The sequence below is a fragment of the Wickerhamiella sorbophila genome, assembly GCF_002251995.1.
Source record: "Wickerhamiella sorbophila strain DS02 chromosome Unknown contig2, whole genome shotgun sequence".
In the NCBI taxonomy this organism is placed as follows: domain Eukaryota; kingdom Fungi; phylum Ascomycota; class Dipodascomycetes; order Dipodascales; family Trichomonascaceae; genus Wickerhamiella; species Wickerhamiella sorbophila.
This window is the reverse complement of record NW_020194005.1, coordinates 2,074,499-2,096,946: the sequence shown is the minus strand read 5'-3', so window position 1 is coordinate 2,096,946 and position 22,448 is coordinate 2,074,499. Positions and strand designations below refer to the sequence as shown.

Sequence of the window (22,448 nt, the reverse complement as noted above, 5' to 3'; positions counted from 1 at the left end):
GATCTGCGCTTAGACGGCTTTTAAAGTGTATTGACAGAATATTATGGAATTAAGCATCTTTTACGAGTTCCTTGGCAGTCTCCTCAATGGTGCTATCGAAAAAGTCCTCCAATCCACGGTGCGTGAATACCTGTTGAATCCGAATACCAATGAATACGATGTCGTTGACCAGCAGGACCAACCGGCGCCATAGCAGCGCTAAATAGTAGTTCAGTCTCGTGCCGCTGTGGTTGCGTAACATGACCTCGGAAGCACCGTCTAAAAGGGTCTTTATACGGTTTACCGGCGAATCATAGAGACGGTTCAGACCCTGTAGAATGCGATGGGTGCGGGCAACAAAGAGCAATTGGAGAGGAATTCGACTAGTATCTTTGAGGAAATTACGCATCTGTTCTTTGGCATGTTGTTCGTTTTCAAACGTCGGGATATCTTCATATTCTTGGGTGAGCATGGTGGCTGAGGTGAACTGTTCAGGGCTGCCGAATCCCCAGTCTTGAACAATCTCACTAATCTTCTTGATATCACCCTGGAAAAACCCATTCCACAGGGCAGCGTACTGCTGAGTGAGTTTTTGCGACATATGGACGTAAAGCCCATGGTCCAGCATGATTAACATTTGCCGTCCATTCTCACGAGTCACAAACCAGTTGCCAGGATGAGGATCACAATGGACAACACCCCACTCGTACACTTGTTTACACGTCAGCTCAAAAACTGTGGAGAGAGCAGCCTTGGCATCAAACTCGCGTTTGATCTTGTCGATTTTGCTCAGCGCAGTGCCGTCAGCCCATTCCATAACCATTACGCGCTTCGTAGACAACTCATCGTAGACACCAGGCACATACACTTTATGCTTTAGCTTAGCATCACCTTCGACGAGCTTTTTCATTAACTTGGCATTGGATCGCTCAATGTTAAAGTCTGTTTCCGTTTCGATGGCATCGGCAAAGTACTTTGCGATTGTAAACATTGGCATGTCGAACAGAATTTTATCATAAATCCAGATCATGGCCTTGAGCGAGTTGAGGTCCCACCAGGTAAGTTTCTCGATATCAGGATGTTGTATTTTGATTGCCACCCGATCCCCATTGGGCAGGCGTCCCTCGTGAACCTGAGCCATAGACGCAGAGGCGCAGGCTACAGGATCGACGTACTCAAACACATCCGAGACTTCTTTTCCCGTTTCCTGACGGAACAGAGCCTCGCATTCGGGCCATTCGTCTGCTGGGGCGCGATCAAATAACAGGGGGAGCCGTTCACGAAAACCGTTAGGCAGCATGTGGCTTTGCATGGCGACCATTTGACCCATTTTGACATACAGGCCCCTGTTTTTGATGATGAGATCGTAAACGCGGCGTGCGGAACGGTCGTGTAGAGCCTCGATATCCTTATCTGGCCCCCAGTTGATCTTATAGTCCAACCCCACCAGGGAGGCAACGAATATGGTTCTTCCTGTGCGGCTCAGCGCCTGGGAATTGAAATATTGATCCCACAGGAAGATAGCAGTGCCAGCACCTGCTGTAATACCTAAGGCTTTTCGCAAAATAGGCATTGTGGCCAATATTATTTACAAAGATCACTTGCTGGCTGACTGTTGGTCTATAAGCGATCATGTGATCGTCGCGAGGGTGGCAATCACCGATTCAGGCATTTTCAACGCGTAATACCTTTGTACAGCAGCACTAGCTGAGCATTCTTGAGAATCGTCTTCAGATTTCGTCTCCGTCGTGGGGTCCTGTTTCTCCTACTAACACCCCTAGGTATAGTGCATCTGGTCAAGATACACCACGGACGGTTGGTCAGCGAAAAATTTCAAAAATGACAACCCTGCAAACGGCCCGTCCTCCAGTTCAAACAGGCCGTCAAGCTGTGCAGTATCCTACAAAGGTGACTATAGATGCACGGGCACTGTTCCAGATCATGTCGCATGCGCTGCGACGCAAGCCGGATCAGCCCCGCGTTATCGGGACCCTGGTTGGCACTCGTAGCGACGATGGAAACGAGGTTGAGGTGAAAAGCGCCTACATTGTGCCTATTGACGAATCCGAAGACCAAGTCGATATTAATATTGAGTACCACAAGGAGATGTTCCAGCTGGTTCGCCGTGTGAACCCTGAGTCGGTCATTTTGGGCTGGTACGCTACCTCGACCAAGCTCGACAACCTTTCTGCCCTGATCCATGACTTTTACTCTCAGGAGCATGGCACCTATCCTCACCCTGCAGTTTACGTTACTGTTCCCACAACTGAAGTCTCTGATATCGAGGTTCGTTCCTTCATTTCTTCTCCCATCCGTCTTCCTGGTGATGTTGGTTTGGGCAACTGCATTTTCTTGCCTATCCAGAACGAGGTCGTTTACACCGACACCGACAACAGTGCCATGACTGTTGTGAACAAGGCTGCGTCGTCGCGCATGCGCAATGCTGAAGTATTCAGCGACATCGCCAACCTTGATCAGACGATTGCCGAACTCATTGAGAGCATCGACAAGGTCCAGACCTATGTCCGCAAAGTGCTCAACGGCAAATCCGAGGCGTCTGTCGCCGTTGGCAAATACTTATACCGCACATTGACCCTGCTGCCGATGCTGTCGAACTTGACTATTGAAGAGCTATACGAATCGTACTTGGAGAATGTTTTGGCGGTCGTTCATCTCACTCAGGCAGTAAAGACCCAGCTCGAGCTCACTAGCGAACTGACGCCTTTGGTTTAGATATTAAATTAATGTGATATGGGTTTATAGTAGACTAAACAGCAGCTACAAACTTAAATATCCTTAGATTTCAAACAAAGGGCTGATGGCGCCGATATCCACCAGCTCCTCGATAAGATCCTTGGTTGCCAGATTGTCCAGGTCGTTACGATGCCGCAAACTATTCTTGAGCTTTTTCATTCGGCGAGGGGGTGGTCGCACCGGCGAGATCACCACTTCGCGGCCAAATGAGCGTCTGCGGTTGCGACGGCCATCAAACCCGGGCATGGGATACGGAGAAGTGCGATTTCGGAACGCAGACAGAGGCACGTTTTTATTGAAACGACTGCGATACATGTTGGGCGTGGATATGGTTGCGCTAGTATCTGCGCACCCGTCGTCGTCGCTCAGTTCATCGGTCTTGATAAACTCATCCAAGGCAAGATCACTCATGTCACTATCAGAATGCAAGTTTTGGTCGAATATACGACGATCGCTGCTGACACTGGTAGGGCCAGGACCTGGTGGACTAAGAGTGCGAGTAGTTAAGCCGTCGATGATACCGACAATGCCTTGACTGTTGTCAATATCCCACTCCCCCAGCACTGGCGGCCGCGTGGAATAGGTATTGACGCCCAGCACCTCTGTGGCCCGATTGCTCTGGGCTCTTCTAGTCGATTTGGGAAGCGCAGCTTCCTCGTCAGTCGAATCTCCACTGTGCTCTTGTTTGTTTGCTTGGCTAGAGCCCTCTTGAAAGTTTTGTTCTAGTGGTGAATCGCTTGTCTGTTCATTATCCTCGTCGTAGTCATTTTCCTCCTGGTCATCGTCTTCATCCCCTGACGAGAAAAAATACTGCCATAAATACGAATCATCCTCTGACGCTTTGGTGACAGATTCAGTCGCACTATACATTCTTTGTGCACGAGGAGTGGTGACTGGATCAAAAAAGTCGTCAAAAAAGTCGTTTTCGTCTGTGTCTTCATCCTCGTGGTCCATGGCACCGTCAAACTCATTGGCGCCTGTTTCATCGCCTGCTTGATTTGATTCCGTGTCGTCACTGGTGCCCAAACGTAAAGGACCCCTGATTCTAGACAGCTCGTCGCTTGTGTCCTCGTCAAGGTCATCTTGAATATGTTGTTCTTCCTCACGCTCAATTGAGCTATCATCGGAGTGCTCAGCGAGATCAGAATAGCCGTGGCCGTCGCTGGAATCATCGTCGGATTTCAAAAAACTCATGAGAGTAGGGTTCTCATCATCAATTCGGTAATTGGGCTCAGAGTCCGTATCTGAGACAGTGAGCCCAATGTCCTCGTTATCTTGATCGAGATCTGGATAGTCGCTGGCATCCTCATCATCCTCAGCGTCAAATTCGCCAGCGGTTTCGGAGCCACTATCGTCTTCTGCATTAGACCAGCTGCCCGCTGGATAGCTGTGCTGCTGGTGCTTGTTCAATTGTATCGGTCGCTGTGTTGATTGTAAAGTTGACATTCGTGAGCAAAGAGACGCATTTAACGGTTAAAGGGGGTTGCAATTTCAGTATAGTCGTGGCGGTGCAGTCGGTGATCAAGCTGCGGTCGGTCGAAGTTAGCAATGTTTGTTGAAAAACCGGGGCGGCTGCTATTTTCAAACGTCTGTAAAAAAATGTCAGCTGGGCCTGCGGAAAAAAATAATTTTTTGGGCTCTGGCTGACAAAGCCGAACCACCTTACCGTTGAACTCAGCAAATGGGAGATGAGCAATAGATCGGACGCGGTAATAAGATCAGCGGGCTGTTTGGCTAGGCTCTCTTGTGAGGAGGGTGCTGCTGGTATTTACTGCAGTAATTAGCCCTTCACTTTCTGGTTTTACCAACTATTGCCATGGTTTTTCACCCACTAATTAGTGCGCAGCCCGCTGCATATGCCCCTTGTAAGCCTAGAGAGCTAAATTACTAACTGCGGTTTGTGCCCCGGCCGGCGCGTTGGCTGCGGTAGGTGTAAACAACGCTGGGTCTGTAAGTGCAAATATCTAGAGTAGTTCCACGGTGTTTTGGGGTAATTGGTGGAATTCGTAGTGTCACAAGGGCGAGATCAAAGCTCCGCCCACGTTTCAGGCATACGTAGCACACCACTGGCCGCTATGGGCCTGCGGGCGCGTGCAACCCCTCCTCGGCGCTGTCAAACACACCAAGACGTCATTCTCACGCATAAACTGCGCGCACAGGGCTATTCCCTCAACTGGTTTGTACCTGATTGGTTAAGGGTTCTAGTTAAACATGTGGCTAAATAAAGAGGCGTCACGGAATAAACTTATCTAAACACCATGTCCAAAGTTCTAGTTACAGGAGGAGCCGGTTACATTGGGTCGCACACCGTAGTTGCCCTGATTGATGCTGGCCGCGAGGTTGTTGTTGTTGACAACCTCTCGAATTCTTCGGAGAAGGCTATGAAGAGCGTCGAGAAACTCGTCGGACGCTCGATCCCGTTCTACCAAGTCGACGTTCGTGACTTTGATGGCCTGGACAAGGTCCTCACTGCCCACCCTGACATCAACTCAGTGATCCACTTTGCTGGCTTGAAGGCGGTCGGTGAAAGTGTAAAGATCCCTCTTGACTACTACGAGCAGAACGTTGCTGGTACCATTAACCTGGTCAAGGTGCTTGTCAAACACAAGATCTCTACTTTTGTGTTCTCTTCTAGTGCTACTGTCTATGGTGATGCTACGCGTTTCCCTGATATGATTCCTATTCCTGAGGAATGCCCTACGGAGTCTTACAGTCCATATGGCCGGACCAAGCTCTTCATCGAGCACATCTTGCGAGATCACACCCATGCCAATGCTGAGTGGTGCACTGCTTTGCTGCGTTATTTCAACCCCATGGGTGCTCATCCCTCCGGAGAGATCGGTGAGGATCCTCGGGGCATTCCCAACAACTTGCTTCCGTACCTGGCTCAGGTAGCCACTGGCAGACGCGAGAAACTCTATGTTTTCGGTGACGATTATCCTTCTCGCGACGGTACTCCAATTCGCGATTACATTCACGTTATGGACCTGGCAGAGGGCCATATTGCTGCTCTGAAGAAGCTGGAGCAGGTCCGCGAGGAACGCAAGTCCAGTGAAACACCCGAGGGATTCTGCCGCGAATGGAATTTGGGAACCGGTCATGGATCTACTGTTTTCGAAATCATCAAGGCTTTCTCCAAGGCCGTCGGTTCTGACCTGCCCTACGAGGTTGTTGGCCGCCGCGACGGTGATGTGCTTGATCTCACTGCCAAGCCCACCCGGGCAAACAAAGAGTTGAATTGGAAAGCCAAGAAGACTGTCGATGAGGCCTGTACTGACCTGTGGCGGTGGACCAAGTCCCATCCTTATGGCCACGGCGAGAAGCCGTCGGACGAGTAACAAAACGTCACTCAAGTCTGAGGAAAGGCTGCTTTTTGTAGATTTTCTAATTGTACTTATTTCAAATTAGCCCTCTCCTGAACCTAGTATTTCCTTTTGGCAATTCTTCATGTCAGCATGTCAACAGATCAGCTGCTAGGAGCTGTTTTACGGCGGGTTCCTGATGGCGATCCCGTGTATTTATTGGAATTGATAGCAGAGTGTGGTGGCGACATATCCAAGGTCTTCAAACTGCTGGGCGTAAATAATGCAAGCAGCAAAATCCAGTCAACATTCAAGGTGTCAAAGGCGCCTCCGCCACAGGCCACCCGACCCAAAAGCGGTGTCGTACATCTGCACACACCGGAGCAAGTAAAAGCGGCCAACATTTGCTGCTCACTGCACTTGAGTGTTTTAGAAAGTTCCCGTGCGAACGCTTTGTTGTGCGAGCTTTTGGAGGACAGCCAAGACTGGAAAAGCTCCAAGTTTTATCTGTTTGATCGAGAGGTCCAATCCCCCCATACTTCCGCTACATATGCGGATGATGAAATGTTGTTAAAAACTCAGGCATCAACGTATCAAGGGCGGATGGTAGAGAAGATTCTCCCTTTCAATAAAGCGATGGCCGAAGCACGAGACACAATTCAAGCTATCGTTAATACAGAGATGGAAAAACGAGCTGCCAAGGCAGGTAAAACTAATTGGGTCAGTCATTTTGCAATTTGCAACCACTACAAGAGTAAAGACGAAAGTGTGGGGTACCACTCGGATCAACTGACCCATCTTGGCCCAAAGCCTACAATCGCAGGGCTATCATTGGGGTCTTGTCGAGAGTTCCGCTTCAAGCATCGACATACTAAAAACTCGCCCGTCTACTCCATTCGCCTCCCTCACAACAGCCTCGTGATCATGCACGCCGGTAACCAGGAGCTGTTCAAGCACAGCATTGTACCCGTCCGCGCAGTTGACACGAATCCAGTTTCGGGTACATCCCGCATAAGCATCACTTACCGCTATTATCATCCAGATTATACCTATGAAAAGATTCCTAAGTGTCGCTGTGATAAGCCTATGATTCTCCGCACTACCGTTGGACTGCCCTACAAATACATTTGGCAGTGCGGCACAGCATACCAAACAAACAAAGGCTGCGGTAAAGTAATCGAAAAGGATCCGTGACTTGTCGTAGCATGTCCGCGGGCCTTTTCAATGCCGATTCGTAGCCCGGGTCTGCTCTTGCATCAACATAGGTGAAACAGAGCTAGCAAGTGGGGAAATATTTATTTTAGAAACAGAATTGTCACATTATATATTTCATGCTTTTTGAACTTGGACTACTCTATCAACGAGTTGTTTCGCGTGTCTTGCTTCCCCTCCCAACTGTGCCGTCGCAACTGGCCAAGTGATCACCCGCAGCGTTCCACCCCCAGATGGCCTGTTCGCAGAATCACAAGACTCGATAAGTGCTTGAAGGCGCACGTTCCCGGGGAGCAAAAGCTTTGGAGTCATATATTTACCTCAACATATTTGTCGACCAATCCAACATGTCAAATACTCTTCCCTTTTTTGCTGTTTCATACATGATCAAACCTGTCCAGGCGATGCCTCAAGCAACCCGGTCATGCACTCAAGTGTCCCGAGTTAGGAAAAAGCCTGCATATTTTTGCATGACTGAGTGAAATTTGACCCGGGGCCCCGCCTATTTGAAAGGCCGATTTCACAGAGCTCTCGACTTACCAGCCAACGATCATGGAGGACAAAATCCATGTCGAGACCCGTTACAATGAAGAAGATTTCGAGGGTCGATATGGCCTGTTCTGGAGGGTCAGCTACTGGATTGACTCGTTCGGCGAGGCCCGCGGCATCGACCGCCAACCGCCTGATTTGCGCGGCAAAGGAGACTACAAGCAGTTTGGCCGTCTGCTTTTGATTTGGTTGGGTGCAGTAGGCTCTATGTCTTCGATGAATGGTTTTTTCGTCGGCCCAATGGTTTACGACCTGGGCTTCAAAGACTCAATGACCGCAGGTATCTGCGGATGCTTTGTTGGCACACTGGTAGCTGCCTATGGCGCTGCTATGGGTCCTCGCTCTGGTCTCAGGCAAATGGTCTCGACAAGATTTCAGTTCGGATGGTGGCCTGCCAAGTTCATCTCCCTACTCAATGTTCTGACCTTGCTGGGATGGTCGGTGGTTTCTCTGGTAACCGGTGGTCAAATGCTCAAGGCTATCAACCATAACGTGCCTTTGGAAGTTGGTATTGTTATTATGATGGTAGTTTCTTTGTTCATTTCAATTTTTGGCATCAATTACCTGGTATACTTTGACCGAATCTTCGTGCTCCCCACTCTGGTCACTTTCCTGCTGATTTATGTGTGCACTGGTGCTAACTACCCAGCTAGCTCGCCTTCTATTGGCGACCCAGAGACTATTCGTGGCAATTGGGTAACGTTTTTCTGCTCGGCAATTGGTATTACATCTACTTGGATTGCGGTTACTTGTGACTACTTCTTGGACATGCCCGAGTCTGTATCTTCCTGGAAAGTGTTTTTCTTCACCACCGCTGTTATGTTCCCGGTCACTGTCTTCTGTGGTATCCCCGCCATTGGTATTGGCTGTGCCGCCAAATACGGTAAAGATACTTGGCTGCAAGCCTACAACGATCTAGGCAATGGCGGTATGCTAACGGAGGCCATGTCTAAATGGCATGGCGGCGGAAAGTTTTTGGTGGTGGTTCTTTACATTTCGCTGGTCACGAATAACATCTCAAACAATTACTCAATTCCCCTCAGTGCCCAAGTGTTTGGACGCATCTGGACTAAAACTCCGCGATACATTCTATGCATTGTCACTGCAGTTATTTATCTAATTCTGGCCCTTGTTGGACGACTCAGGCTGGCTGACATCTTGTCCAACTTTTTGCCTATGATTGCGTATTGGTCTATGATGTATTTCGTGATTCTGTTTGCGGAAACGTCCATCTTCCGTCGCAAACCTTACAATGAGTATCAGTGGGAGGAATGGAACACGAAATCACACTTCCCCATCATGTGGTCCGCCATCATTTCTTTCTGTTGCGGCATTGCTGGTGCAGTTATTGGAATGGACCAAACGTATTGGGTCGGCCCCATTGCTAAGCTGGTAGGCCGTGACGGCGCGGATATGGGCCTGTTTTTGAGCTCGGGCTTCACGTTTCTCACATATGTGCCTCTCCGTTGGGTCGAGATTTATTATAGAGGCGAAACACCGATCCGTCCTTGATTAGCCACATTTGATAGAGGGTTTTGTAGTTGGTTATGTACACTTTAGTTGAAGATCATGGAAGCGCCAGTCGGGATATAAAACTCATGCATGGTCTGCTGCTGGGAGAGCCAGACCTTACGGATCTCACCTTCTCCCTTCTTGGCCAGTTTCTCAAACTCTTTGCGATTTTCTGGGCTGATGGGGATAGGCAAGGGCCGGCGGAGATGCTTGCGGCGGAGTGTCACACGATCACCAGTACTGAAAACTGACTTCTTCAGTAGCAACTCAACCTTCTCGATAACCTCACCGGGGGTAACTTCATGGCCCTTCGTAAGCTCCGCGATCTGTTTAATGAGCTCAGATCTCATCTCAGCCCTTTGCTCTGGAGTCGCGAACTTGACGACTACAAACTTGGCATCGACCATAGCAACCATGGCCTTATCGTCCACCTTTTTATTCAAGACATCAATCTCCTTTTGCCCTTTATCGGCCTCCTCGGCCGAAAGACGTCCAGTCTTCACCTCGACAGCGAGATCAGCCCGGTTGTGGGAATCGACAATCTCGCGAGAAACCTCAAAAGCCATGCCACCGTTCATGTATTTACGGATCTCAATGAAACGAACAGCTTGAAGATCAAGTTCCTCCTCAGAAAGCTCAGGGACTAGCTCAGCCAGAGCCTTCTGGTACTCTTCCTGGAGAGTGGCTCGTTTATTGAGACGATCTTCAAGTTGAGCTTCGCGTTCCAACAAGCGCTCAGTCTCCTTTTTAGTCAAATACGACTTCTCAAAGTCCGCAACGTCTTCATTATCGATGGGCTTATAGCCAAATCGGCGACGACGGGGTGCAAAATGAGGAGTCGGTAAAGTTTCTTGGGGAGCCAAAGCTACACCAATAAACCGGCGTTTCGCATGGAAAGGATCACGATAGTAGCGCACAAATCCTGGCTCACGGGCATAAATAGTATGATCACGGCCAACACCCGCGTTTTCACCAGGATACCACTTGGTACCTCGCTGACGCCAAATAATTTGTCCGGCCTGAACGAACTGACCCTCACCCTTTTTAGGACCAAGCCGGCGACCCGCTGTGTTGTTGGTAGCCTTGTTACCACCTGAAGCACGCTTTGTAGCCGTTCGTACAGGTATAACCTGGACTTTTAGCAGGCGCTGCTGAACCTGACGAAAAAGCATCTGGGATGACAAATTTCTCAGCGCGATGATTACTTGAGTGAAATGTCAAGAGTCGCACATACAGTTGATACGAACAAAGAAATGTAGTAACTTTGCGACTAAAGTTTCAGCTGCTGGTAACTAGAGATATAAGGACGAGTTTATCACTGGATGTAGGGGCACTCCCAAAGAACAAAAAAAATTAGACCACGGCGGGGCTCGAACCCGCAACCTTTGCCACCGGAAAGCAATGCGCTGCCATTGCGCCACGCAGCCACCAACTATGAGAAATGAGCGCCTTGTCTATATGGCTGCTCACTACAGCAGACCGCATCTAGATGACTGGTCACTAAAGGCGGCAATGTGCCTCTAGTCGCCTGCTGAAATAGATTAGACTGGTTGAAATCAAACTCCTTCCTAGAATATGTTCTAAGTATAGTAAATAGCTAATAATACATTATTTTTTGGACTTTTTGCTGTAAGTCTCCTCGAATGCATCCGCATCCATGAACGTAGGGAATTCAGCCCACTCCCGCTTCCGTTTACTCTTCTTTTTAGACTTTGTATCAGCTTCAATCTCTTCGTCTGAATCGATGTCAGAAACGTCGTTCGCAAAGTCGGCAACAAGTTCATCCTCGTCGGAATCCTCGGCGAATGCCTCTTCCATGCCTTCGATGTCAGATGCATCGAGATCAGAGTCACTACCCATAGCAGCTTTCATCTCCTCAAGATCCTCGTCGTCATCCTCCATATCACTGAATCCCATGTCACCATCGTCACTGGGCATCTCGTCAGGGTTGGTCTTCATGATAGCATCAAAGACCTCATCTTCATCAGCCCACTCATCATCACTATTTTCAGCAGCTTGCTTTTTCTCTTTCTTGGGCTTCGGTTTAGACTTGTTGCTAAAGAATTCCAAGTAGAATAGCTCATCTGGTGCCACTTCATTCATAGATTTGTTAGTCCAATCTTGAACAGGAATGGGTGCAGCTTGCTGCCCGCCCTCTGTACGAACACCGAGTGTGAGATCAGTGAAACCTGGAAGAGGTTGGAAAATGGATCCACCTCTGGAGTTTTCTTTCTCCTTGGGCTTTTTGTACGACCATTTGGACAAGAAGTTCGCCACTGTATACTGATCGATAGCTGGCATGTCCAAAGGCTGAGGGTCAGTACTCAGAATATTGTTGGCATACACGGCAACCGTAGGATGGAAATGGTTTGCGACGAGTGAAAGCTCCCAAAGTCTGGTGGTATCAGCTTTAGCAAATTTAGGGTCACGCTGTCTAGTATCATACACGTTCTCATGTGCTCCATCCTTAACAAGATCCTCGACACCGTTTGTGCGCGATGCAACATAACAAAGGGCAGCAACAGCACCAATCTCAGGCCACTGACAAGCAGTCTGAATGAGCCGCTTAGCAAAGGCTTGTGATCTGGTTTTATCTGAATCGCTAACAAGAGACTTGAGAACAAGAACCAGATACTTGGCTAGCTTTGATGACGAGTACAGACGGTTATCAAGCAAGCTGTCGTAGAGTGTGCGATAATATCTGTCACCATCGGATCCTTGACCAACCTTGACGAGCTGATGGATGAAATTGAGAGCCTCAATGAAAGTACTGACATTCGAAGAGTGGCTCATACGATATAGCGTATCCATGTAGCCAGTAAACACACTGGGATCCAGCTGCGAAAATGGGAATGCACGATTTAAGCCCGTAAAAATCTTTGCAACCAAGCGGGAATTTTGCTCATCCTCTGCCTGGGAAGCGGTTTTCTTCTCTTGACGAATACCACCCTTTTTACCACGTAGGGGCCGTCTTCCTTTTTTATTGGCATTGATCTTCGGCTTCTTCTCTTCAGTGTCTTTCTTATTGTCGTGATCCCATTCACTGAGCAGTCGCTCGAAAAGATTGAGGTAGATCTGCACGAGCTGGTTAGGAACCTGGGGGTCCTTCTGGCTCAAAATGAACTCACTCAACGAATCAACCGCGTAGTACCTCGTACGGTACTCATTAGATCTGCTTAGAAGCTCTGCAATAGCAATAGCGACAACACCCTTCATACTAGGATGAACCTGAAGAGTGTCGTTCAACAACTTCTTGACACGAGAAGCGACTTTTCCACTAGTATCGCCGAATTTATTAACTCCAAGTCGTAGCAGATTAGTTTCCTGCTCAGGCTTCAGGCGGAAAAAGTCAAACAGGCAGTGGAGAGTACGCAAACGAATGTTTTCGACGGTGTCACTGAGCAGTTTTTCCATGACCTGCAGAATTCTGAAAAAGTAGTTCTTTAGCCAGTCTTCGTAGGAAAGAGCAATGAGACGCTCGACCGAGTCTAGCCCCAAAGCCGGTTGATTTCGGAACCAATTCAAGCGACGGTCCGGCAAGACATGGTTCACCAACAGATCCTTGGTAACCTCTAAAGCTCTACATGCACTCTCGCGATTCTTGATTTCGCACTTTTGCAAAAGTGTTTCCATGTATTTGAGCGAATGCAAGGGCGAGTTTGTGACAAGAATCGACAAAGTGCCCAGTTGATCTGAAAAGGTACCCGACCGTAAGAATTCAGCCGAAGTGGAGAAATCACGGCTCGACTCTTGTTGCTTCTGGTAGATATCGTTCTCAATACGTAACAACTCTTTCGCTTTATCACCAAGAGCGGGAATCAAGTCAATAGGGATTCGGTGTTCAGTGTAATCCGTGCGTAAATAAGTCTCCCAATCTTCGTCAATAAGTAGAGAACCGGGGTGCTGAATTTGTTCAATGGAGCGACTGGGCTTTTGTTTGGGTGCAGCAGGCTTCAGCTGAGGTTTTTGAGGCTCGGCTTTCTTCTCAATGGTTTTCTTTTTCTTTTCAGGTTTTGCTTCTGCCTTGACTTTCTCAGGTTTAGCGGCCTTCTTTTCAGCCTTCTTTTCAGCCTTCTTCTCTCGCTTCTTTTCTCTCTTTTCCAGGATGCTATCCAGTTTCTTGTCCTCTGGCTCTGCAGCTTTAGATTTTCCAGCTTCATCATCAAACTTCACTTTTTGGCCCTTCCCACTCAGCGACGACCACATCTTTGCAACATCAGAGGTCAGATCCACATCCACACCTTGCGGGCCTTGCTCATAATCCGACGCATCAATATCTACGTCCTTCAGGAACGCAATATCTTCGTCGTCTCCGCCTAATTCCCTTACTTGATTAGCGAAGTCAGCCATTGCAGAAAAAAAAAATTTCAGATTGGGAGATATTTTAATCTCAGGTTAGGGGCGCATCAACGAACAGCAGGTCAAGTTTATAGACACACCGAACTATTATAATATATATCACTATTTGTCCTGGAGAGCTTGAGCAATGCCGTCGACGAGTTCCTCATCAATGTCATCGGGAGATACAGCACAGGCCAAAGACAAAAGTTTGCGGAAATTATTCATTTTTTCTTCTGATCCAGCTGAGGCATAGAGTTCTACAATCTCAATCATTAACGCGCGGCGGCGGTGTTGGCAGTCAGTGAGTTGAGCAGCAAGCGCCTGGATTTCCTCAGGGTTGAAAACGCCGTAATTAAGATCCCGTTGTAGTTGGTCGTGGATAGCGGCTTCTTGGGTTTGCACCTGAATCGCTAGGTCCCGAGCTTGTGTTCGTTCCAAAACTCTCTGCAGCCGGTGAGCAAGCTGCTGAACGACTGCGGTAGACTGATGGAGAGATTGCTGAACTTGACTTTCCGGCCCTAATTCGTCTTTCAGGGCTGGTATCTTATTCATAAGAGATAAAGTTTCTCGTTTCACCTCCTCGAGGAGCTGTCTCACTTGCTCGATATCGCGATCTTTTCCTTGTAAATCGTTTTCATAAGTAGAAGCCAAATCCTGTAAAATCTTTGCAAGTTGTCCGGGTGCGACTTCAACCGTGCACCTAGCGGTCTCCGAACTGAAATTCGGCGAAAACGACGTAGGTACAGTGGTAGCCGTACTTGACCCATCAGCTCTGAAAAGCTGAGGTATTTGTGGAGGGGAAGACGAATGTAAATTGGAGCCGCCAAGACCGTAATGCTGTTGGCGCTGTGCCTCGTACTCATAAATATACTCTTGGGCTGTTCTTCCGCTCTTGTTGGGCGTATTTGTTGCTGCCTGGTAGCTTAAAAGAACTTTGACAAGTTTTCGTGACCCATTGCGAGCTGCAATGTGTAGGGCAGTGTCTCCAGAGCTGTCGGCTTGGTTCACCACCTGTTGAACCACTGAGATGCCTCTGATCTCTGTCATTTTGGCCAATGTGATTTCCATGTAATAACGAGTGCATGACGCTCTGCTTTTGGATGCCCCAGCCATGGCTATGTGGTGGAGCACAGTCTGACCTTGCGCGTCCGTGTGGAAGAGAGTTGATTTTAGTAAATCAACGACCTGAGGAAACGTGCGAAGATCGTAGTTATTTGTAAACATCACAGATCGAACCAGCGGCGTATGGCCCTCGTAGTTCACTGCTTGCAAATCCGCCCCAGCGTCCAGTAAGGCTTTCATGATAGTCTCCTGGCCCATTGAGCTGGCCCAGTGGAAAGCTGTATGGCCCTCATCATCCACCGGCTGGTTAATATGAGGGCCAGGCTCTGGGTGAAGCAAGAGATCTGGTATTTCCGTCACGGCAGGAGCAATAATATAATCTAGCAACGTCGATGCGTATTGGGACATATAATTGTTCGTCTGGACCGCATGGTTGCGAATTGACGCAGGATTCGGGCTGTTCCAGCTAAATTGTCCTTGGCCAGATCCCGTGTCGGATAAGAAGTCGGAGTTGGACGACATCGGAGAGCTTTCAGGAGACTGCTTGATGGGAACAGGAACAGGCACCCTGGCTTCGACCATGCTTTTAGATTTTGCCGCCGTACGTGCCACTGTCGACGCAGTTTTACGGGCCCGTTTCGCGGGCGGTGCTTCTGAAGCGGTTCGACGAGCCGCAGTCAGAGGGGGGGCAGGAGGAAGCTCAACGCCGTCATTCTCGTAGTCTAGCAACAGACTAACTGAATCGAGTATGCCGAACTCTTCAGCAAGCTTACGGGATCGCTCTAAAGGTACCCATGTGCCTTGGTATTTGCCATAACCACCCTGGACCTTTTCGTGCTCGCCAGTTTGCACGTCGCGCTCCAAGATCCGGGTACGCCGAGGCTTGTCAAAATTGGCAACTTTCAACAGGTGTGTTGCATTCACCCACCCGTCCTTCTGACGGCGCATCACTCCAACGCCATTGACGTTTAGCACCCATACGGGTACGTTCGAATATGTAGCCCTGCACACCTGCATGGATGAGTAACAAGAAGCGTTGGCGAGGGCGAGATGTAGTCGATGTAGAAGATAGAAACCGGTGGAGATATGATGCGGCAGGACGGTAATTTTTCAGTGGTGGCTGGATCCGCGCGCAGATATATGCGATCTAACCCAAAATGTCAAGTATATCACAAAATCACCCTCAGGTTGACTTTGACTAATGCTTCCTTTGTCGTTGCTGAACGCGGCCCAAGGTCTGCCGCTCATGCTGGAGCTAAAATCCCGCGAGACCATTAATGGATACATGCTGGCATGTGACACGTTTATGAACCTCACTCTGCGGGACGTCGTGTGCACTTCTGCGGACGGCAAAGAGTTTAAAAAGATGGACGAGATGTTTGTGAGAGGCACTGGTATCAGATATGTCCGGGTGCCGGAGAATCTGCTTGATCAGATTGTTGATGAGCGGGCCGTGAAGCGTGAAGAGCGCCGCCGCAAAGCTGGCCAGTAAAATGCCCGGGATGTTCTTTTTGGGGGGGGGATGCCAGGTCACCTGCCCCGGACCTCTCCAGTGGTTCTGGCAAGCGGCCGTTGATACTTACTGTGATTTTAGATAGAAAAAATGCGTAAAATATTTATGTTCCGTCACAACAAATACAATTCGACATCACAAGAAGCCGTTTTCCCAAAGCTCTTACTCATGGATGTCTGGCGGTGTCTTGATTTGGACCTGATAGGCGGAGCAGAGTTTCTTGCCTCGCAAAAGCTGGCGGCTGAGCCAAGCCCGGCAGCACGACACCTCTACGCACTCGTGCTGTACCGCCAGGGACGCTACGCTGCAGCAGCGCACACTGCGAAAGGAAGTACGCACTTGGGCTGCGCGTATGTTTACGCTCAGAGCTGCCTCAAATTAGAGGCCTACAGCGACGGGATAAGTGCTTTGGAAACTGTGCGAAGCAATGGCATTGAGCCGTCAGGCGAGCGGGGCATTCCAGACCGCGCAGCAGTTGAATTACTCTTGGGGAAACTGTACGCGGCAAGCGGTGATGATAATGCCTCTTTAATGTACGCGCACTCGGCAAAGTCGGATCCATGGCTATGGGAAAACGTTCTTGCGTTGTGCCAAGACCGCACCATCAATTTGAATACGGCCAATGTCTTCAAACCGCCCCCGGATCAACCCCCACAGTTAGCAGCATCGACTGGGTTGCTGTTTCCTCCAAAGCCAACAGGCTCTGCTTTGACACCGGCTATCTTTTCGAATTCCAAGTCGAAAGTGGAAGCTAGCCTTCAATTGTTCAAAGACGCAGACAGTTCTCCTCAGTTGACCCCAGCGCGCTCGCGGGCCCCAGCCCTAGTGGAAACACCGTCGGTCAAAGAGAGCTTGGTTCCGTTCCGTCGTCGAATTTTGAAACGTCCGCCTCTATCTTTAGCTGACGACAGGTCCCCAAAGACTCCTTCCACGCCACTGAACCTAACTATGCCTGGTGTGTCTAGCCGATCGCCATTGGGCCTAGGCGAACCAATGCCCCCTCCGCATGTGACCAAGCCCACCTCGCTGTCCAATGTTGCCGAAACAATAGCATCAATCTACCAGTATCTGGCCAACTACGAATGCAAGCGGGCCCTTGAAGCTATTTCACAACTGCCGCATCCCCATCAAGCAAGCCCAGACATGTTGGCAGTTGCTGCCCGCTGCCACTTTGAGCTGGTAGATTACAAGGAGGCGGCGGCTATTTATGAACGTCTACGAAAAGTCGACCCATATCGACTCAAAGATATGGAATATTACTCGACCGTACTCTGGCATCTGAAACGCGAAGCAGAGCTGGGATTCCTTGCTCATGAGCTGATACAAATTGACCGTCTCGCTTGGCAGCCGTGGGTGGTAATGGGTAATTCGTTTTCTCTTCAACAGGACCCCTCACGAGCAATCGCCTGCTTCGATAGGGCCATACATATCAACCCAAAAAGTGCCTACGCCTATACCTTGCAAGGTCACGAGTATGTTGCAGAAGAAAAACTCCAGAGTGCTCAAGACGCTTTCAGGTTGGCACTGAGGGCAGATCCTACCCATTACAATGCTTGGTATGGTTTGGGTACTGTATTTATAAAGATGGACTCGCCCAAATGGGCAGAACATCATTTTGGCCAAGCTTTGCGCCTTAATCCTAATAATGCTGTTCTCGTTTGCTTTATGGGCACCTGTCTCGAAGCACAGGAAATGTACCCCCAGGCCTTGACATACTACAAGCGAGCCTGTAAACTGCAACCCTCCAGTGCAGTAGCCCGCTACAAGAAAGCCCAGAGCTTTATGGCCGCACGTCTATACCCGGCCGCCCTGGTCGAACTCAAATACCTCCATTCTCTGGTGCCCGAGGAGGCGAACGTGCATTTGCTTCTCGGTGAAGTTTACATGGAACTCAGCAATCGAGAGCTTGCTATCAAGCACTTGACCCAGGCTGCTGTGTTGGACCCCAAGGTAAAAGAGAGCGTGAAACAGCAGATCGACCTTCTTGAGAAATCGTAGATTGTTCCTTATTTGGAGAGTTATATTAGCAAATAAAATTAGAAAAAAATTGTGGGGGGGTCAGGTTGGGTGTCACTTGCCGGTGCCTGCGGAGCCTGAATGGCTGCTTTGCATACTAAAAGCAGGCGTTTGAGGAGGGGTATCAGTATTCGGTTGAGACGAAGGAATAGATTGTGTATCTTCCCCAGACTCTTCGGACAGCTCGGCAGCCAAGCGCTCGGCAACAATCTCTTGGGCGCGAGGAAGACTCACAGAGGGAGTTGTGCACGACGAGATAACAGGGACAGACTCGTCGCGTTCAATAGTGGCCTTCATAAGAGCAGAGATCCAATTTCTCATTTCGTCCTTTGTCTCACACGCGAAATAGTGCGTTTTGGGGGCAGTGAAACTGACGCCCTTGCGATAGCCCGGAGCAGGGGGCACAAGCTTGAAACAATAGCGTCCTGCGCCAACTCCAGCCGCATAGAGAGAAATAAGCTTGTCTTCATTTTCTTTAGCAGCCATTACCCTGTGACCTGTGATATCAATCAACCCACGTTCCTTATCATCAGTGAATGCAGTAAAATAAGATAACCGAGTGCCATGTAGAGTGAAAAACCGCTGCTTCCAGGTGCCGACTCCCATGCCGCCCCGCTTTTGCATCCAACCCGAGCATTGGGCTGTTCGTGCGCTTTCTTCTGCTGTGGTCTGCTGAATACCTTCAGTGAATGCTGAAGTTTTCTGCTTGACCAAATTCGGCCGGAGATACTGTGAAGACGCAGAACGGAAATTTTTAAGCGTGTTGTTACGCTTCGGTCGGTCGGGCCGCACGGGAGGCGTGGTTTGTGATGATGGGCTCTCTGGTTTTTCCAATGAATTGTGCGAGGCACTTCGAATGTGGCTGCTTTTGTGGCTTGGTCTACGGCTGCCCGCGCCCGATTGATTCGGGTGGCTAAACTGGCTTGCCTGGCTTTGCAATGTAGGGGTGTTTGGAGACCAAGCGGCCACCGCTGCCGCTGCAGCCGGAGACAGATGACCCGCCTGCGGGTTCGTAGTGCTTGTAGGGGTTGAAAGTGGTGGTGCTTGGATTTGGGTTTTCTCATTTTCTTTGACATTATGCTCAGAGGACTCAGAGAGGGGCGTTTCACAACGCTCCAGGCCCTCAAACTCAGAAGATCTCATGGATTTGTGGCGCCCCACGACGGTGCCTGAAGTTGCTGGTGTCGTAGCATTCAGAGGCGACTGCAAAGCTGGCAAGTCAGATTGGGGTTTTGACAAGTCGCCAGTAGGGGTTTCTGGGAAATCTGAGAAGGGCGATCTAAGTTGATGGGGTCCATCACCATTCCAAGCAACGTTGGTGGGCGCGGACAACGGAGTCGAGGGCTGATCTTCGCCCGCCTCACTGGGTTGGATAGGCGATACCTGCGATACCTGCGGTAAGGTAGGTGTACTTGCCGCCGGTAACACTTGGCCGGTTTGCTCGACAACACGATTGAGATACTTGATCTCTTTTGAGATTTCGAATCGGGTCCCGAAACTGGTAATATCGATCTCTTTCAAATGTGCCAGGTCCAGCTCGAGTAGAATCAATCCCGTGATTCGATGTTTCACAAATGCATGGGCGGTAGCCGCGTCGTAGCCTCTGGAAAGAAGGTATTGCTGCACATCGTGGGGCGTCCAAAACCCGATCGCGTCGAGAGACGGGCCCTGTGCGGCGATTTCTGAAATGGCGGCGTCTATATCGCTCATAGTTGCCGTAACACTTGCTGAAAGTGCACCTACACTCGCGGACGAATGGTTCTGTTGCTGTTGAATGGGGACATGGCCCGAAGTATCGACAGATAGACCGGCTTTTGACACGCTGTTGCTGGAACGCCCATACTCAGACCCCGTAGACTCAGACCCAGTAACGCTTTCCTTACTTCCATTCAGCCTATAGTGCGCAGGAGGAACCGGGACGCTCTGGGTTGCGGGGGCGGCGGCGGCCAGATGTGAGGGCTGCGCCCGCTCAATTTGGGGGTCTTGTGTGTCGCCAAATTCAAACTCTGGATCAGGGAGATTCGTGGCATACTCCAGCAGATCTCGCGGAGGTGCAGCAACCGAAGCAGTAAACACTTTGGGGAACAGCCCAGATTTGCCTGTGTTCAAATTGCGGCCAATGTACCAGGAGTCTCCAAACTCGCGGTCATCCTCGATCACTTCAACGTATTCGCCCTTTCGTATATCGAGCTCATCCACATTACGGCCTATGAACTCGTGAATCCCTACTAGGTATTCGCGTGGCTCGGTCATGGGGAGAAAAAGATGCAGATCTTTGTCAGCGTAAGGACTCCACATGACGATGGTTCAGCAAAATACCTATTACGAAATGGGCTTGCCCAATTGAGAAGAAACCAGCCGCAATGCGTATGATGCCTGCAGAAACGAGCGTCGAGGACCTAGTTTCGTATCGTGCGGCTAATTTGCGCTGAAAGATTAATAATGAGAAAGTTTAATTCGTATAAGAGTGATTTAAGTGTATAATTTAGATAAAAAAAGATTTGCGAGGTTCCTAGGTCAAGACCGCTTGGAGGGTTTTTTATTAGGTTCCAAAAGCTCGAACGAGCACAAAAGATTCTCATCCACAGACATGACTGCTCCCCAATTATCAAAGTCGCCGCAGTAGTTGGGCGCAGAGAAAATGGTCACCAGCTTGCGGTTGCCGAAGAACTCGTAACCGTCTTCCACTACCATGTGTCCTCTAGCCACGAGGTCGAACTTGAACCGGTTGCAGAACTGGTCCAAGACACGTTTGCCAAAGCAGTACGAGACGCCGCGGTCGTTGTCGGCCCATTCCTTCACCTGAGGGTCCGGGTCACTCCACATGAGGTCGCTCATCAAGCCAGAGTCTGGCACGTCCGTGGGGCGCGAGATCTGCTCGATGTCCTGCAGGGTCGTCAAGTTAGGCGACAGGCCACCGTGGACACAAAAGATTTTAGAGCCAATAGTGGCTGCAATAGGAAGAGTATTGAACACGTCGACAATGCTTCGCCACGCCTTCAATGAGCTGCGGCGCTTGCATTCATCGTAAAACCCATAGACCTTGGTAACGTTTGCGCACTCGTGGTTTCCCCGGAGCAAAAACACGTTGTTGGGGAACCTGAGCTTCAAACAGAACAAGAGCATGATTGTTTCAAGCGACTGTTTGCCGCGATCGACATAGTCTCCCAGAAACAAATAGTTTGTGTTGGGGGGCATGCCGCTCAAACGGAAAATACGCATAAGATCCTTGAATTGGCCGTGAGTGTCGCCTACTACCTTGACGGGAGTCGCTAGCTCCAGAAGGACTGGCTGCGACAGAAATAGCTCGGAGGCAGCTCGACAAACGCTATTGATTTCATCGAGGTTCATGCAGAAGGCCCGCTGGTTTTGCAGCCCGGAAACACAAATTCTCTTGATAAGACGGTTCACGGGGATGCCTGATGCAGATGGAGCCGACGGCACATTTCGGGCGGCCATGACGTGGCGAGCAGCAATCCGCTCGGCCATACTTTGATCCTCGTCTGAGCTCTCTGGTGAAGTCATTGGCGAGTCGCCAGACGACACTGACCCAGACGTCAAAGAACCGGCCGTCGCAGAAGATCCAATAGAGTTTGGCGGGACAATTCGCGGGTCCTTAATGCTAAGTTTTGGGATTAACTGTGGTGTGGCACGAGGAGTAACGTCCTTTAAAGCTTCGGCGGCGGATACCCCATGCTGGTTTGAAACGGTACCCATGGCCTGGCTTTTTGAGATTGACGGAGACGCCTTGCGTCCCAAATAACTGTCCAACGTGGATGCAATGCTGCCAGGTTCGTTGTCGGACTGGGAGGGGGCTAAAAACGACCGTCCGCTAAATTCCCGTCCAGGAGAAAACGATGAAGGCGTGCCCAACTCAGCGACGTCCTGCAGAGGGTCACGAGAATCGACGCGGAGAGGTGAAATAGAAAGGCTATCGTGAGAATGAGAATCTATTCTGAGGGGGCGTGCCGGCTGTTTAACGGGCAGCTTTTTGGGGCGATGATGATGATTTGAGTGGAGGTTTAAACCACGTATACCACCCGGCTCATCATCATCGTTTGCTATTATTGACAGCTCGGTTCGTGCCTCTCCATTTCTTGATTGGGTTTGTCCCATAAATGAAGAGCAGTCGGATCGATTATGCTACCTGGGCACGGCCTACGCTTTTGGGGGCCACTAAAGTTTTATAGGGATCACTAATCGCATAA

The 22,448-nt window shown here is 49.7% G+C and overlaps 13 protein-coding genes across 13 annotated transcripts; 6 read left to right on the top strand and 7 right to left on the bottom strand.

Annotated features, from left to right (window-relative positions):
- Positions 1-49: 49 nt before the first annotated feature.
- B9G98_04469 (ABC1 family protein C10F6.14c) lies at positions 50-1,552 on the bottom strand (the record flags this gene model as incomplete). The annotated part of the gene is made up of 1 exon (XM_024811026.1): positions 50-1,552. The coding sequence occupies one exon, from the start codon at positions 1,550-1,552 to the stop codon at positions 50-52; it is 1,503 nt and encodes a 500-aa protein (XP_024666794.1).
- Positions 1,553-1,818: 266 nt separating this feature from the next.
- B9G98_04468 (Eukaryotic translation initiation factor 3 subunit F) lies at positions 1,819-2,712 on the top strand (the record flags this gene model as incomplete). Its single annotated transcript, XM_024811025.1, has 1 exon — positions 1,819-2,712. One exon carries the CDS (start codon positions 1,819-1,821, stop codon positions 2,710-2,712), a length of 894 nt encoding a protein of 297 aa, XP_024666793.1.
- Positions 2,713-2,775: 63 nt separating this feature from the next.
- B9G98_04467 (hypothetical protein) lies at positions 2,776-4,179 on the bottom strand (the record flags this gene model as incomplete). The annotated part of the gene is made up of 1 exon (XM_024811024.1): positions 2,776-4,179. The coding sequence occupies one exon, from the start codon at positions 4,177-4,179 to the stop codon at positions 2,776-2,778; it is 1,404 nt and encodes a 467-aa protein (XP_024666792.1).
- Positions 4,180-4,991: 812 nt separating this feature from the next.
- On the top strand, positions 4,992-6,071 carry B9G98_04466 (Bifunctional protein GAL10; the record flags this gene model as incomplete). The annotated part of the gene is made up of 1 exon (XM_024811023.1): positions 4,992-6,071. One exon carries the CDS (start codon positions 4,992-4,994, stop codon positions 6,069-6,071), a length of 1,080 nt encoding a protein of 359 aa, XP_024666791.1.
- A 117-nt stretch (positions 6,072-6,188) lies between these two features.
- Positions 6,189-7,229, top strand: B9G98_04465 (DNA oxidative demethylase ALKBH2; the record flags this gene model as incomplete). Its single annotated transcript, XM_024811022.1, has 1 exon — positions 6,189-7,229. The coding sequence occupies one exon, from the start codon at positions 6,189-6,191 to the stop codon at positions 7,227-7,229; it is 1,041 nt and encodes a 346-aa protein (XP_024666790.1).
- Positions 7,230-7,799: 570 nt separating this feature from the next.
- On the top strand, positions 7,800-9,308 carry B9G98_04464 (Vitamin B6 transporter TPN1; the record flags this gene model as incomplete). The annotated part of the gene is made up of 1 exon (XM_024811021.1): positions 7,800-9,308. The coding sequence occupies one exon, from the start codon at positions 7,800-7,802 to the stop codon at positions 9,306-9,308; it is 1,509 nt and encodes a 502-aa protein (XP_024666789.1).
- Positions 9,309-9,352: 44 nt separating this feature from the next.
- B9G98_04463 (54S ribosomal protein L2, mitochondrial) lies at positions 9,353-10,480 on the bottom strand (the record flags this gene model as incomplete). Its single annotated transcript, XM_024811020.1, has 1 exon — positions 9,353-10,480. One exon carries the CDS (start codon positions 10,478-10,480, stop codon positions 9,353-9,355), a length of 1,128 nt encoding a protein of 375 aa, XP_024666788.1.
- Positions 10,481-10,916: 436 nt separating this feature from the next.
- B9G98_04462 (Ribosome biogenesis protein MAK21) lies at positions 10,917-13,658 on the bottom strand (the record flags this gene model as incomplete). The annotated part of the gene is made up of 1 exon (XM_024811019.1): positions 10,917-13,658. One exon carries the CDS (start codon positions 13,656-13,658, stop codon positions 10,917-10,919), a length of 2,742 nt encoding a protein of 913 aa, XP_024666787.1.
- A 111-nt stretch (positions 13,659-13,769) lies between these two features.
- Positions 13,770-15,728, bottom strand: B9G98_04461 (Cell division cycle-related protein res2/pct1; the record flags this gene model as incomplete). The annotated part of the gene is made up of 1 exon (XM_024811018.1): positions 13,770-15,728. One exon carries the CDS (start codon positions 15,726-15,728, stop codon positions 13,770-13,772), a length of 1,959 nt encoding a protein of 652 aa, XP_024666786.1.
- A 184-nt stretch (positions 15,729-15,912) lies between these two features.
- On the top strand, positions 15,913-16,203 carry B9G98_04460 (putative U6 snRNA-associated Sm-like protein LSm4; the record flags this gene model as incomplete). Its single annotated transcript, XM_024811017.1, has 1 exon — positions 15,913-16,203. The coding sequence occupies one exon, from the start codon at positions 15,913-15,915 to the stop codon at positions 16,201-16,203; it is 291 nt and encodes a 96-aa protein (XP_024666785.1).
- A 189-nt stretch (positions 16,204-16,392) lies between these two features.
- On the top strand, positions 16,393-18,222 carry B9G98_04459 (Anaphase-promoting complex subunit 3; the record flags this gene model as incomplete). Its single annotated transcript, XM_024811016.1, has 1 exon — positions 16,393-18,222. One exon carries the CDS (start codon positions 16,393-16,395, stop codon positions 18,220-18,222), a length of 1,830 nt encoding a protein of 609 aa, XP_024666784.1.
- A 72-nt stretch (positions 18,223-18,294) lies between these two features.
- Positions 18,295-20,538, bottom strand: B9G98_04458 (hypothetical protein; the record flags this gene model as incomplete). The annotated part of the gene is made up of 1 exon (XM_024811015.1): positions 18,295-20,538. One exon carries the CDS (start codon positions 20,536-20,538, stop codon positions 18,295-18,297), a length of 2,244 nt encoding a protein of 747 aa, XP_024666783.1.
- A 219-nt stretch (positions 20,539-20,757) lies between these two features.
- On the bottom strand, positions 20,758-22,356 carry B9G98_04457 (Serine/threonine-protein phosphatase PP-Z1; the record flags this gene model as incomplete). Its single annotated transcript, XM_024811014.1, has 1 exon — positions 20,758-22,356. One exon carries the CDS (start codon positions 22,354-22,356, stop codon positions 20,758-20,760), a length of 1,599 nt encoding a protein of 532 aa, XP_024666782.1.
- Between the last annotated feature and the right edge of the window lie 92 nt (positions 22,357-22,448).